This window comes from Populus euphratica, unplaced genomic scaffold, assembly GCF_000495115.2.
Source record: "Populus euphratica unplaced genomic scaffold, PopEup_1.0 scaffold135.1, whole genome shotgun sequence".
In the NCBI taxonomy this organism is placed as follows: Eukaryota; Viridiplantae; Streptophyta; class Magnoliopsida; order Malpighiales; family Salicaceae; genus Populus; species Populus euphratica.
This window is the reverse complement of record NW_011499965.1, coordinates 598,973-613,065: the sequence shown is the minus strand read 5'-3', so window position 1 is coordinate 613,065 and position 14,093 is coordinate 598,973. Positions and strand designations below refer to the sequence as shown.

General features: G+C 31.8%; 1 protein-coding gene across 1 annotated transcript; it reads right to left on the bottom strand.

Annotated features, from left to right (window-relative positions):
• Positions 1-5,791: 5,791 nt before the first annotated feature.
• NYC1 (NAD(P)-binding Rossmann-fold superfamily protein) lies at positions 5,792-10,521 on the bottom strand. Its single transcript, XM_011045166.1, has 10 exons — positions 9,820-10,521; positions 9,439-9,517; positions 9,188-9,323; positions 8,812-8,886; positions 8,530-8,719; positions 8,036-8,104; positions 7,509-7,648; positions 7,232-7,354; positions 6,702-6,894; positions 5,792-6,424 (listed from the first exon to the last, which is right to left on the bottom strand). The coding sequence occupies exons 1-10, from the start codon at positions 10,183-10,185 to the stop codon at positions 6,239-6,241; spliced, it is 1,557 nt and encodes a 518-aa protein (XP_011043468.1). The 5' UTR covers positions 10,186-10,521; the 3' UTR covers positions 5,792-6,238.
• Between the last annotated feature and the right edge of the window lie 3,572 nt (positions 10,522-14,093).

Here is a 14,093-nt window from a genome sequence, read left to right as displayed (position 1 = left end):
AATTATTTTTGATATTAATATATTAAAATAATCTAAAAAATATAAAACATTTTTAAAAAAAATAAAATTTTAAAAAATATGATTTATACCGCATTTCCAAACAATTTATACACCGCCATGAAAACATTTTGGTGCACATTTTATAATTTAAAATACAATTCCATTACCCAATGACATCCAATAATATATTAATTTTAAAGATATTTATAATAATTTAATGTGCAATTTAAAAGGAGGAGTCGATTTAATTAAGCAAGTCAATATCAAAGGCAGTAGGTTTGGGAAGGCAACACCAAGATAACTGGTAAAATGCAGTGATCACCTAATTAACAGTAACTTACATGTCACTAATCACTTGTCAATCCTTGTTTGCAAAATTACTTTGCCGCGCCAGGTCAAAAAGCTCCGGCGTTGATTCTGTTTAACGTGGAACTGTTCTACCGTTGATCACCCCGTGATATCTATATATATATATATAGAAGCTAAAAATTGACTACAAATACAGAGTACAACAATTTTTTTTTATAATAAAAATATTTGAATTCGAGACTTTTTCGAAAAAGAAATACACTTAGTATAAATTGAATTATTGCATTTCACTCGCATTCATTTTCAACGCAAGTCCTGAGTAACTTTACACTTTATTCTTTTTGACGTACTATTAACATATACTAATTAAGGCGAGGAATTCACTAACTCTCCTCTCACAAAGCACTGTTAACTGAAACAGTACTTTTTTATTTTTTTTTATTTTAAGCTTTTTTTTTCAATAACTTTATTTATCTTAGTTTTATAATTTAAATAGCTAGTTTGATTGGGTAAGGTAATTTTTTTTAATGAATTTTTTATTTTTATTTAATATTTAATTTATTTTGAATTAGATTTTATTTTTTTTTGATCATTTTTTAGATTGAAACAATCTCATTACCTGATTTACATGATAACTCGGGTTAACTCAATTTATTTTTTTGTGTGTTATTTGTTTGATTTTTTTTTCTTAATCTTATTCTTTAATTTTAGATTGATTGAAAATTAATTGTATAACTTGTCTTAATTGTTTTATATGAAGTTATTGAAGTTGCATAATCTGAGTTGCAAGTTTAACAAGTTTTTTGTTTTGTGAATCTTTTTTGATTGTTTTTCTTCAATTTAATTATTCAACACATAGTTGATTGAAAATTAAATTTTATAATTTGTTTTGATTTATTTTTTATAAGGTTATTTTAATCTCACAATCCGAGTTGCAAATTTGAGAGATTAACCCCGGTTGACATAGATCGTTCTGATATATATATATTTTTTTAAAATATTATCTTAAAATTTATTTTAATCAAACTATTTTTTTAATGGTCTTCCATATTATTTTTTGATCTATAAAGTTAACCAAATCATATCAAGTTAACCTTTAAATAATTTTAATTTATTTTTTTATTAGAAAATGCACTAGCAACATTTAATTATTTTTTATTAAAAAAATTAATATACTAATTTTATTAACACAATCATAATCGTATTATATCATAATAACTAGATCATAACATTATAACAAAAAAAAAATAGGAATACGAATTTATATTACCATAATCATAATCGTATCATACCATAATAACAATGTTTGGAGTTGACAATTGTGTAATTGATATGTACAAATTTATAGATTAGGTGAAACGAGACATGCTGTCTTGGTTGATTTTTAGAAGGGTTGACAGCTATGCTTTTCAAGTTACTAGAAGATTGAATTCTAATTAATGCTTTCTCAATTACTAATAGCTGTAAATATCTATTTTCAAAACTATTTATAAAAACCTATCTAATGTATCCAATTCAAACGGGAACAGACAGACAGAGAGAGAATAATGAACCTCCCCCACAAGTTTAGGGATGTGTTTTTTTAAAAAACATATATTATAAACCGCCCCACTCTTGCTAACAACTAGTCTGCTGATGAATTGCACTCTAAGATTGTTTTTTTTTTTTTTTTCACATGGACACCACTTGTCAATTGATTAAAGTAGTTTTTGTTTTTGAATACATAATTTAATTAGTTAAATTATCAATTTTAAAGTTATTAAAAATTTATATAATTATTAATTTTAAGATTTTAAAGAATTAATCAAAATATATGTTAATAGTTGATATTGTTTCTTTAATTTTTTTTAAAATTAATTTTTAAAAAGTATTTTAAAAGAAAACATTATTATAATACCGATCGGGCTAGAGCGTCAGTGTTTTCACGCTTATAAAAAGACGAGGAGTAGTAATCCTACCGCGTTATCAAATTAATAAAGAAGAGTCCACCAAGGAAAGCGACAAAAATTAAGAAAAAGACAAACCCTATCCCCAAATCTCAATCCATTTGACTGTCACAGCCAAAATTGAGTTTATTGTTTATGTTTTTCATTGGCTGTTCGGACGTCGTCGTGTATGTATTTCCAGGTCGTTAGCCAACGACAGTACACACACGGTAAGGAAAGGAATCTCGTGATTAAAAAAATAAAAATAAAAATTAAATCACAATCTTATTTTCGACGTGTGTGGAAAATATCTATACCTAGAATCATGAATTTGTAAGAGTTTCTTATTTTTTTTTTAAAAAAAATTTGTCTTTATTTTTTATTTCTTTTTTCGCAGCGGGAGAGTGCCACCTTAAAATTTGTAAAAGCTGTCGCCTAAAAATAAATTTAAAAAAGATGAATTTGCTTTTTTTAGAAAGCAAGCTTTTCATTATAATAACCTCCATTGTAAGCTAATGGCTCTTCTATTTATTTATTTTTAATCTAATTCTTATAATATTCTTAGATTAACATTTTCAGAGATCCATGGATTTTACAAAATTTTCTATACATTTTAGGCTGGATTCGATGGCCAGAGAAGGGCAGTCCAAAATCAACGCGGCATTTCGCAACTATATTTATTTTTTATATTTTTAAATTGTTTTGGTATATTAATATAAAAAATAAAAATATATTATTTTAATATATTTATTAAAAAAAACATATACTGCCGTTCTAAATAACCCCAAGTCTGGTTGAGCCAGTCAAGGATTAGGTGACCCTATGGCTAATATGCTATCAATTTTTGATAGAGTCATGGCTGTGGCTGTTACTCCAAGTAAAATGCAAGCCAGCTGGATTCCAACGGCTAACCACACGTACGAAAAAATCTGGACGTGTTTCCTAATTAAAAAAAAGGGCCCACTTGATGAATTTATATACCCAAATCATATTATATTTGAAAAGTCATATTAGATTATTTTATTTCTTTTCATATGATTCCAGGTGGTCATGTGATCATTCCTATTCAAGCATTCTACAGCGGTGGCAGGGAGGAAATTAACAGTGCAGATAAAAAGAAAAGGAAGGGAATAAAAAAAATACTTTTGAAATTATTTTCTTTAATTTTCTTTAATAATTTTAATATACTGATATATAAAAATATTTAAAAAATACCAAAGAATTTCATAATTTCATTACAGGAGGCACTTCTCATGACCTGTAAGGACGCACCCTGCGTGGAGTGGAGTTTCTACTATTATTTTTATAAAACTCCGCAGGGCCCACATGTATTCTTGCAACCATTTTTTTTTTTTAAACAATATAAGTTCTCCAAGGAGACGAGGGGGAGGATGGCAGCAAACATGCAGTCGCCGGGATAATTCAAGGAATTCTAAAACCGGATTCAGGTAGACCTGAGAAGGCAGGAGTCGCCTGTTGCAGAGGCGTGATCAAAGCTGGGTGGCAGCTGGCTTGTTTAGAATATTAGTTTATGGCGTTCTTGACTTGACAATATCAACTCTACCTGCCGGAGCCTGCTCATTGCCCACATATATAATATTCAAATAAAAAAGCTTTGAAAAATTTCCAGAGTGATCAAGGGTTGCATGAATTTTTAATTTTCTTTTTATAATTTTATTTTGTTTTAATATACTAATGTAAAAAATAATTCAAATAAAAGACCATGTTTAAAAATAATCACGACTATATTTTAGAAATACCCTGTAAATCAATCCAGGCTTCCATGTCTGTTCGTTTTACTTGATGGGAGGGAGGAGGAATGAAAGGGTTGAGGAAGGGGATTGTGGGCCATGGAGCTCACATGGAGGTGGTAATATATTATATGCATCTCATAATTAGTGCCATGACATTCGCTCGTCTGACCAAAAGGCAAAATATTTACCTCAATCCAGCTATCCAGTCTCGCATTAAAATATGGCGACGTTTCTTCGTCATTTGGAATCTTTGCAAAGGCTTCATATTCCTCCTTTTATATATATATATATATAACATGATTTCATGAAATAATGATAATAGTACCAATAGTAATAATAACGGGGATATATGTGCTGATTGCAATAATTATTTTTCTTTTGAATCACTTTTACAAGTGGCAGCCATGTTAAAGTGTTTGTTGGTCAGGTCCGCCTTGCTTCACGGAAAGCAGGTAAAAACGTGTTTGTTGTTTTTAAAAATATTTTTTAAAATAATATATTTAAATAATAATTTTTTATTTTTAAAAAATTATTTTTGATACTACATATAAAATAATTAGAAAACACTGAAATATATTAATTTAAAGAATTTTTTTAATTTTTTCAAAAATTCTTTTAAAATATAAAAATAAATAGAACTATAATATATACCTTGACACGTTTATTATACCTGTTTTTTTATTTTATAAATGTTTTTAAAATAAATTAATTTTTTTATTTTTTGTTTTAAATTAATATTTTTTGGTATTTTATGATTATTTTGATATATTAATATTAAAAATAATTTTTAAAAAATAAAAAATATTATTTTAATATATTTTTAAATAAAAAATATTTTAAAAAACAACCATAAACATAACTCCATATTTAAACAGGGCTTTAAACAAACACATTCTTATGATTTTGTAGCTTGTCATAAATTGTAAATGTGAGATACTAGTTCTTACCATTCGATGCAAGTCTTCCAGCCCAGATTTAGATTTAGACAGTGTTTGGAAATATAGTTAAACCTGTATTTTTAAAAAATTCAAAAAAAAATTATTTTATTTTTTATTTTTGTTAAAATTCAATATAATTTATACGTTTTGAATCGTGTTTTGAATCGTTTGGATGTATTGATATTAAAAATAATTTTTAAAAAATAAAAAAAATCATTAATATGCATTTCAGTATAAAAAATTATTTAAAAAACAATAACTGTCACATTGTCAAACACACTCTCTTCATTTACTTTAAAGAATTATTATATTATATATTTAACTCAATCATACTAAAATAATTATGCATATTCTAGTAGTGGTCATGTATGTGATAATTCGAGTTTTAATAGTTTTAATTTATTTAACTACTATATGATAATAATAATAATAATAAAAACTATTTTTATTGTAAGATCAATATCACATAAACCTTTTCATGGAAAAAAATAATAATCACCTACTCTGGTTAAAAAGAAACCTTCCAAATGCTGGGCCACGAGCCTGGATAATTGCCATTTTTGTTTTCCCAGATTTCACGAATGATTGTCATTAAGGCTCCGTGACTTGTGGGAAGTGCTTATCTTAAGCAATGAGTCACCTAACCTAATCATATATATATATAATTAAATGATTTTGAAAATATTTTTTATTTAAATAATATTTTTTTTTAATTTTTAACATGAACACATCAAAACTATCTATACATAAAAAATAAATTTTCCAAGCCTAATTCCCAACCCTTTTTTTTTTTCCTGTGTGCAAACATATGACATTTTAGTTATTCCTCGATAATCCTTAATAATTTGAAAATAGCAATGCAAGCAATCATCAAAGCGCACACAATCTATACAGGCACTCACTCAAGATCTGCCCCAAGGTGCATCTCTGTCCAGCAACTATTTTGTTGACTGCATGTGCCCATTGCCTTTACAATAAATTTAATAACAACAATATGGAAGCAATACATTTTTATGCATCTCAGTTTATAAGAATGCTTCGTTAAGAATGGGATATTGGCTTGTGATATGGATCGATCATAACCTACAATGCCTTCCATGGCCAATCATCTTGAGCTTATGTTCCAAGACAGTTGAACACGAACTAATGGTTAAAGCAGGAGCATAAATGTTGCATGTACAAAGACCATAAGCTATCTATTTTGCGCTTTACCTTCACATTTCTTCTTCGAGCTGCAAAAGCTTTCGTTGGTCCCTTCACTAGGATCATCGAGACGAGTGCCTTGTTGGTGCTTCATGGGGAATGCAAGGAATCAGGTCCCAGGAAATGTGCTGCCTGTGCTGGAAAGGATTATGAATGCGCAAACAACAGAGAGTGAAAAGACGGACACCCAAGTATTCTCGGTGTACATCTCCATTGCATCTGTAAAGGAAAACTGAGCACGATTTTCAGCCCAGTTACGGAGTCGATCTGCCTCTGCAGCATACAATGCCCTTCCCTGCAAGATATGAAGGTATATAAATCCTCACTTAAAACTGTTTACAAGTAGGAGGACAACAGTTTGGAAAAGGTGTTTCAGTGCAAAAGCACATAGAAAAAGAGAAGGATGGAAAAAACCGAATGTTAACAGCATGAGAATATTTCAATGGTTGAGTGAATGAATCAACTAAGCAGATGACTATGAAAGCCATTTTCCTTGCCTGCCTGGAATGGTGGCAACCATGCAGTTAAGATGCAGTAACTAGTAAGAAATCTCCTCAAGCAACCAAGATTACCTGGTCATCAAACCAGCGGCCTTGCCTTAACCATGCAGTGACCAAAGCAAGTAATATCCTAGGAGGGGTCAAGTAATTGATGGCCTTCCCTGTGCCCTTCACAACACGCATCCTTGGGACTAAAGTTCTAGCAACCGTTTCTGGAAGCTCACAGATGATATTAAACATTTGTTTGTTTTTTAGTGTCGAGCCACTGCAAAAGAACCAAACCAAGCATGGAATAAAAGCATAATTACTAGGTGGAAAAGTACAATTTCAAATGCAAATAAGTGACATACAAAGAAAACTTCCATCTGATGCAGACCAGTGCATAAAAACAGTGTAAAAGAACAGGTTCACGTTCACAAGCTCATAAACAGTTTCAGTTTAATTGACAAAGGGAGAAAGATTCTCACAGTACCAGCACAGAGTGTTCTTGAGCAAAAAAGAAATAGCTCAGCAAATATTTGCAACCTCATTAGATAATTGAGATCATAACCACAGTAGCATAGCACCTGCTCAGCAAGAAAACAGAAAGGCAACAGGCATACCTCAAGAGCAAATCTGTAAGAACCATTCCTGGAGATGCAGTATGTACTCCAACTTTAGATCGCCTACACTCCTTCAAAAGTGATGCTTGAAGCTGCCTCAGACCACACTTTGTTGACCCATAGCTAGAAGGTTCAGAAGATAAAACAGGGTAAGAATCATGCACAAAACAAGAATTTCTGATCATCACAAATGCTGCAGGTTATGCATGTGAAAACTCTTGGCCTCTGCCAATGAGTAAATAAGATACCACCACTTCAGTAAGAAATGACAACTTACACAGCTGTGAGAGGGGTACTAGATCCCCCAGAACCTGCACCATCCATGTTGAAAATGTGTCCCCCCTTGGGCTGGTTCATCATCATTTGCATGGCTTCTTGAGTGCATAAAATAGATCCAACCAAATTTGTTGACACAATCTATGATAGAATCAGTAGATTATTCAAATTAATTCAGAATTAAGATAATCATATCAACATTGAAATCCTTTACTAGATAAGAGAATAAGAGACAGAGTCCAACCAGATTTTCAAGCATCATCGAAGCATGCATCCTCAATCTCAAAAAAAAAAAGAAAAAAGAAAGAAAGAAAGAAAGAAGAAAGAAAGACGTGTACTCATACTTGTGAGGGTGTGTGTGTGTGTCTGGGGGAGTTTGATACACTATCTTGCCATTTCACTTGACCAAAGCTTATTAAATGACAAGCACTCCAACTACCATAACAGGCAACCATTTGCTGTCAACTATTAGGGTGTTAATTTCATCAAGGTGGCTTCATATTCATTTATGATATATGTCTTAGTTACCTGCTTAATATCTTCATCAGTAAACTGCAACAAGGGTCTAAAACCTTTATTTGTGCCAGCATTGTTTATCTGCAGAGGATGAAAATGCATGTCAGAAATTACAAGCAATCTGTAATTGCACAGCACAAGGAATACATGGAATTCTCATATTTTTGCATCCTGATCAGGACCATTGAACTAGCAGGAAATTGAGAGATTTAGAGATTCTGGTTGTTAGAGTAAATCCGAAATCATAGACCCGTGTCAGAAATGAAACATCAATTATAACATCATGCATGCTACTTTCCAATGATAAGATGCTCGATAACGGAGCCCTTCCCCAATCTCAAATCAAGCCTTCAGAACTTGAGCAGCATCAAATTAAAGGGAAATTTTTTGTTATCAACACATGTATGCATGAAGAGACACATACACAGGACAGGGATAGAAAGAGAGAATTAAGACAAAGTAAAGTGCAAGTTGCACAGAACAGCAGAAAATGCCAAAACACTCACCCATATATCAATAGAACCAAATTCCTTGACAGCAAAATTTGCTAATTTCTGCACATCAGAGGGTTCACAAACATCACAGGCTATGCCAACCACTTTTGCATGTGCCAAACTTGTCCTGTTTGAGGCAGTGATCATTCCTTCCTTGAGATTCTCCTCAAGCTCTCTAATTGTTGTGTCTACAGACTCAAGGCTGTCTTTGCAGAGAATCAAGCGTGGTGTGTGAGTACAGATACTGTTAAGATGAGAGAAAAAACACCAACATCCTTGTTTTTAGTATACAACCTGCGTGAAGCAACAACTACATGATCACCAGAAAGAAGAAATTCTCGAGCAAGAGCTTTTCCCAGGCCTCTTGTACTAAATCCATCAGTTTAAACATGCACCAGGAAAAAATACCCACAATTAGCACAATTTCCTTGCAAAAAATGTAGTCATCACATATAAAAAAGCAAAATTTCAGGCGAATTGCCTGTTCGTCTAAATGCAGAAAAATAACAAACATGCTGAAGAAAAGGCCCATGGATGCATTTTGTTTAGTCATCAAAATGATGCCTCACGATAATGGAATATCAAAAGAAAGACTAAATTATAAGAGTAATGGGACTCCATAGAATTTAATTAACCAACTTATTCATAAGATCTGCAGGAGGGAGCATACCTTCCAGTTATGACAACATTACGTGGACCAGCTCGACAGTGTTCATCTAAAACCATGTTAGCACCTATCATGGTTCCAATAATAATCCCTCCAAGCCAGCTATACCAAATCAGTGTGTTCATCTGACTGTCTCCACCTTCATTAAAGAATTGCAGACTATTGAATATGCATGTATAGAACATCAATCTAACAGCATAAGAACAGTGCAGGGTAATGAACATCATCCTTGTTGAAATAATGTGTATGCTAACCTGACAACTGAAAACCAACAGCAAGCACTACTCCAGTGCTCATCATGGTCACTATATATCTTCCAATTTGGAGGGCAGCCTGGATCATGAGTGAGTAGTTAAAAGTTGAACTTATATTGACCAATCTTATGAACAAGAAGACAGGGTGTTTTTCAGATTTTGAAATGAAGCGGAAACGAATCATTCAATCATGCTGAACAGTCCTAATTAGCTCAACACACTGGGTTCTTGAACTTTCTTAGCAACAACTCAGCTATTCAATCAAACACATGCATAGGCTCATTAAATTGCTAAATCACTCAAAAATAAAAGCAAAGTTACCGGCATAAAAAGGCATCAAAGTTATTCACAAAGATAATAGACCATCTATTCCCAACTCACCGAAGAGAAAACTTCCTCCAATCTAGCCACTGCCTCTCTATGCTCCTCATTTGACTGAGAAGGCAAAGTACCAACCCAAGAAACAGCCTTTTTCAAAGAAGTCCAAAACCCACTTCCCTTCTTCGACTTGCTCTGATTTTCCTTCAGAATTTCATACTTTTCCTTCTGCTTCTCTTCCACTCCTTCTCCATCCTTAGTCTTAAAAGATCTGCACTGCTGCACACACAACGCATAACTTTTCTTGTGTACCCCAAAACCTGAACTCAAAAAACCCCTCCCAAGTGATCTGCTTCTTTGGTGTTCTTCGAAACTAAGTTTATCTAGGTTTTGTGGGGATATGTGAAGCTTAGTTATCATAACAGCCATCTTATGGATTACAATCCTAAATTATGGGAGCTCATGTACTTGACGAAGCGTTCCAATATCTTATTATTGGTACTGCTGAGTACTGACGCTGGTCATGTAAGAAATCACCCCCAATCTTCTAATGATCGAGGAAGTAAGAATTCAGTACCACTGACGACGTTATGTAAGAAAAGAATAAAATATCTGAGAGAGAGAAGAGGAGATTCGGTGATATTAGCACTTAGCAGACGGAGGGGAAATGTGTTGGCCACACGTTAAAGCTATCTCATCTCTTGTGTTCGTTCTGACACGTACCTTAGTGGGTCTGTTCTCTTAGGTCACTTTCCAGTTCCCAGTTTTCTTCTCTCATTAGGAACAATCCTGTACGCATTACCGCACTCTCCGTTTGCTTTGCCTTTGAGCAATGATCTATCTGATAACGTAACAACACGACACAACGGGTCTGCTAAACACCAGTATTTGTCAAAGTTCTTAATTTCTGATATAAAACTACTTCGGGATTGTTTTCTCGAGTTCATTCAAATAAATTATTTTTTTATTTCGTGAATAAATTATTTGCTTTGCCTTTGAGCGACTGCGGTGCGCTGTTCTTCAGACGTACACTGTTCACTGTTCATTTTTACCGCGTCTTTTTCTTTTTGATAATCCGACTTTTCTTCCCTCGTAATTTCATTTTTTAAAGTTATATTAGTATAATTTTATATATCTGCCAATGAATACTTCGAACCATGAATTAAAAAATCGAATTTGAGAAATAAAATTTCAAGTTATATAATTTTTTAAAAAATTAAAATTAAAATTATCAAATTAAAAAAAAAAACTAAACAAATCTGATTTTCATTTAAGCATGGAAAAACATCACTTTCATCCCTAAAGTTTCAACTCATCTATTATTTGACCCCTATTTAATTTAGCATTTCACGTTTCAGCTCATATATATTTTTTTTTTATTAGGAAGATGAGCTTGCTGCTTATATTAAATCATTATTAAAAATAATACAGATATAGAAAAGTTCTACATCTAAAGAAAATACAAGGGAGAAGGAAAAAAACGAGAGAATAAAACAAAATGGAGTTGTTGTTGCCTAAACGATAGCTATAGATATTATTTAATGACAGGGTTTTTGCTAGAAAGAAGAGTAAGTGGCTGTTAGAGTTTGTTGCACAGCGCTCAATAGTTTTTAGAAATATCGCTAGTTTTTTATTTGCTACGAGTTAGATTTTTTTTAAAATAATTTAAAAATATATATTTTAATTAGTGATAAATTGGATGACAATTTAAAAATAATATAAGATGATAATATACTATATTAACTTGAACCAATTATTATTAATTTATAAAACTCATGATCTAAAATGTAATGTCTTGATAAAATCATTAAACCAATATTAAAACAAATTTGAAAATCTAATTATAATAAATAAAATATTAAAAATAAAAATAAACAAGAAGAAAAAGAAAGTATAAAGGCATTTATAGGATTAGATAATCATGTCCAAGCTTCATTTAATGAACTTAGAACTTATCTTATAGGTATGCTTATATAGGGTATTGAATTTAATAAATCTACTATCAACTCATATCAATTTATATTAATTTGGACCCTTTATACAAGTGATGAATATTTACAGCTTCACTTAATGGAGTATTTAACAAATTTACTTTCTATTTTATAAGGATTTTCCCTTAATTTTCTTAAAAGTTTACGTGCAACAAATGAAATTGTGCCCCCCAAATCAAAAAATACATAAACATACAAAGAATTTAACTATAATGTACATGCCACTACGTCAAAAACAATTTTAATCTCCTCTTCTATCATATAATACACCGTACTCTAAGTCCAGGGCACCTGCATCTTGTCACCTTAGGCATAAGTTTGGCCTTTACTACCATTGGCCCTTGACAGTGCCTGTCTAGCTGATCTATTCATAGTGGCAAACTATTGATGACTCTGAGTTTGTTGGTAATTTTAGGTTATTTTAGTCCTACGAGTACAATTCCTCTAAAAATGTCATTAACCCCTGCAATAGTAATACCTTTGGTCTAAGTATAGGCAATCCTACCATCTACGCTCTCCTCGATGTATATAACACTGCCCTGATATAGCAGAACAATCATTTTGGTGTCTTTGTCTATATTGAGCACATAGAGTATAAGTGATTATTCTCCATTCTGACGCTTCGAGAAAAAAATTACCCCAAGGTTTGGTTGTCATCCCGTCAACCCCACCTCAATATTCTAAGTTGATGCGATTAATGTACCTTCCTAATTTTTAAACTGACTAAACTGTTTTTTTTTTTTTTAAAGAAAAGAGGGGTTTGCTAGAGGTGTACTTCGTATCTTTTTGTTTACCTAGAAAATATTGGCCCTATCGGCCCTTTTTCATACAAGCTTTCAAGCCCCTTTTCATCCTTTTGATGTTTCTGCCTTAACTTTTGTTGCAATTCATCTTTTAACCTTGTCACCCTATGTTGCTCATTAGGAACACAGTGTGAGGCAAACATGGAGAGGTCATAAAACCTCTTCTCATAATCGAGTACATACATCTCTCCCTACCTTAATGCTAGAAACTATTTCTTCTTAATCTTTCTATGATAGGAGAAGTAGAACTGATGTTTAAACTTAGCCCAAGTCCAAGACCTTGCGGGTCTCCACAACCTAACCATATCCTACCAAGATTGTGCCTTATTAGAAAGTAAATGAGCGACACAATTCACTCGCAAATCCTTTATTATTTGCATTTGATCTAGGGTATTCTCAACTATTTGAAGCAACTTGCCTATTATCTTGGTGTTTAGTTCACCTAAAAAGAACTCATATTTTAATTCTCTCATACTTTTTACAAGCCGCACTAATATAATCATACTATCAGCTAGTGTTATAACCACTGATATTGCTTATACCACTGAAACTACTAGGACTATCATGGTTGAGGCATTATGATCACTGCCTTTATTATTTGAGCCATGAACAAATAATTAGCATGCAATGTAGGAATCGTTGCAGGTGTTGGTGCCATAGTTGGGGGTACACCTATTTGTTTCTACTAGATTAAACCCTCGAGTTATAACCTTATAGTCTGCTTAAATCAGTATCCCTATTGAATCCAATTGACTCTCTTAGTTTCGACTGATGAGACCCTAGTAGCATGTGAGAGGTCATATCCTCTAAAGTGTCTTTTCCTCACCTCTCATCAAATCCTTCTCTTGTCATCGCACCTTTCATTATGTGAACCGTTTGGGTACGAGTGAAAAATTTATTAAACTCTTTTTTCCACTCCTGAATCTAGACCAAAACTCTAATACCAATTGTAACGACCCCAAATATAATTAAAAATTATAATACATATATTTGTATATATATAGTGTGTGTGTGTGTGTGTCTAATTGAAATTTTGGTAGTGTTCTTTATATTTTTTTAATATCAAATTATCGACTTTATATTTCTCAACCTATAAATATAAATCATAATAATTGTATCATCATCTGAACCTTTAAAACCCAACCAATATATCAAATTCTCACTTCCATATTCTATAGAATGATTATTTAAAATTAATTGATTCATGGCATGCACCAAATTCTTTCATAAGTAATTATGTTTAAAATATGTATATAACCAATTGTAATTCAAGTTAATAATAACATCTTAAATTACATTATACATAAGTAATTTAGTTAAATATTACAATTCTTAAACACAAAAGCGTGTTACAACAAAATATTAGTTCTTCTAGTAACATCAATTACTTAATAAAATTATTTATTTATCCATCTACTTTCTAGTTTAAGGGTGCGATGTATCTAAAAATATATTCATATTAAGCATGATTCAAATTGTGCATTATGATAAACAAATAATTAAAGACTAATTATTCATATGCATTAATATAATTCTAGCATTA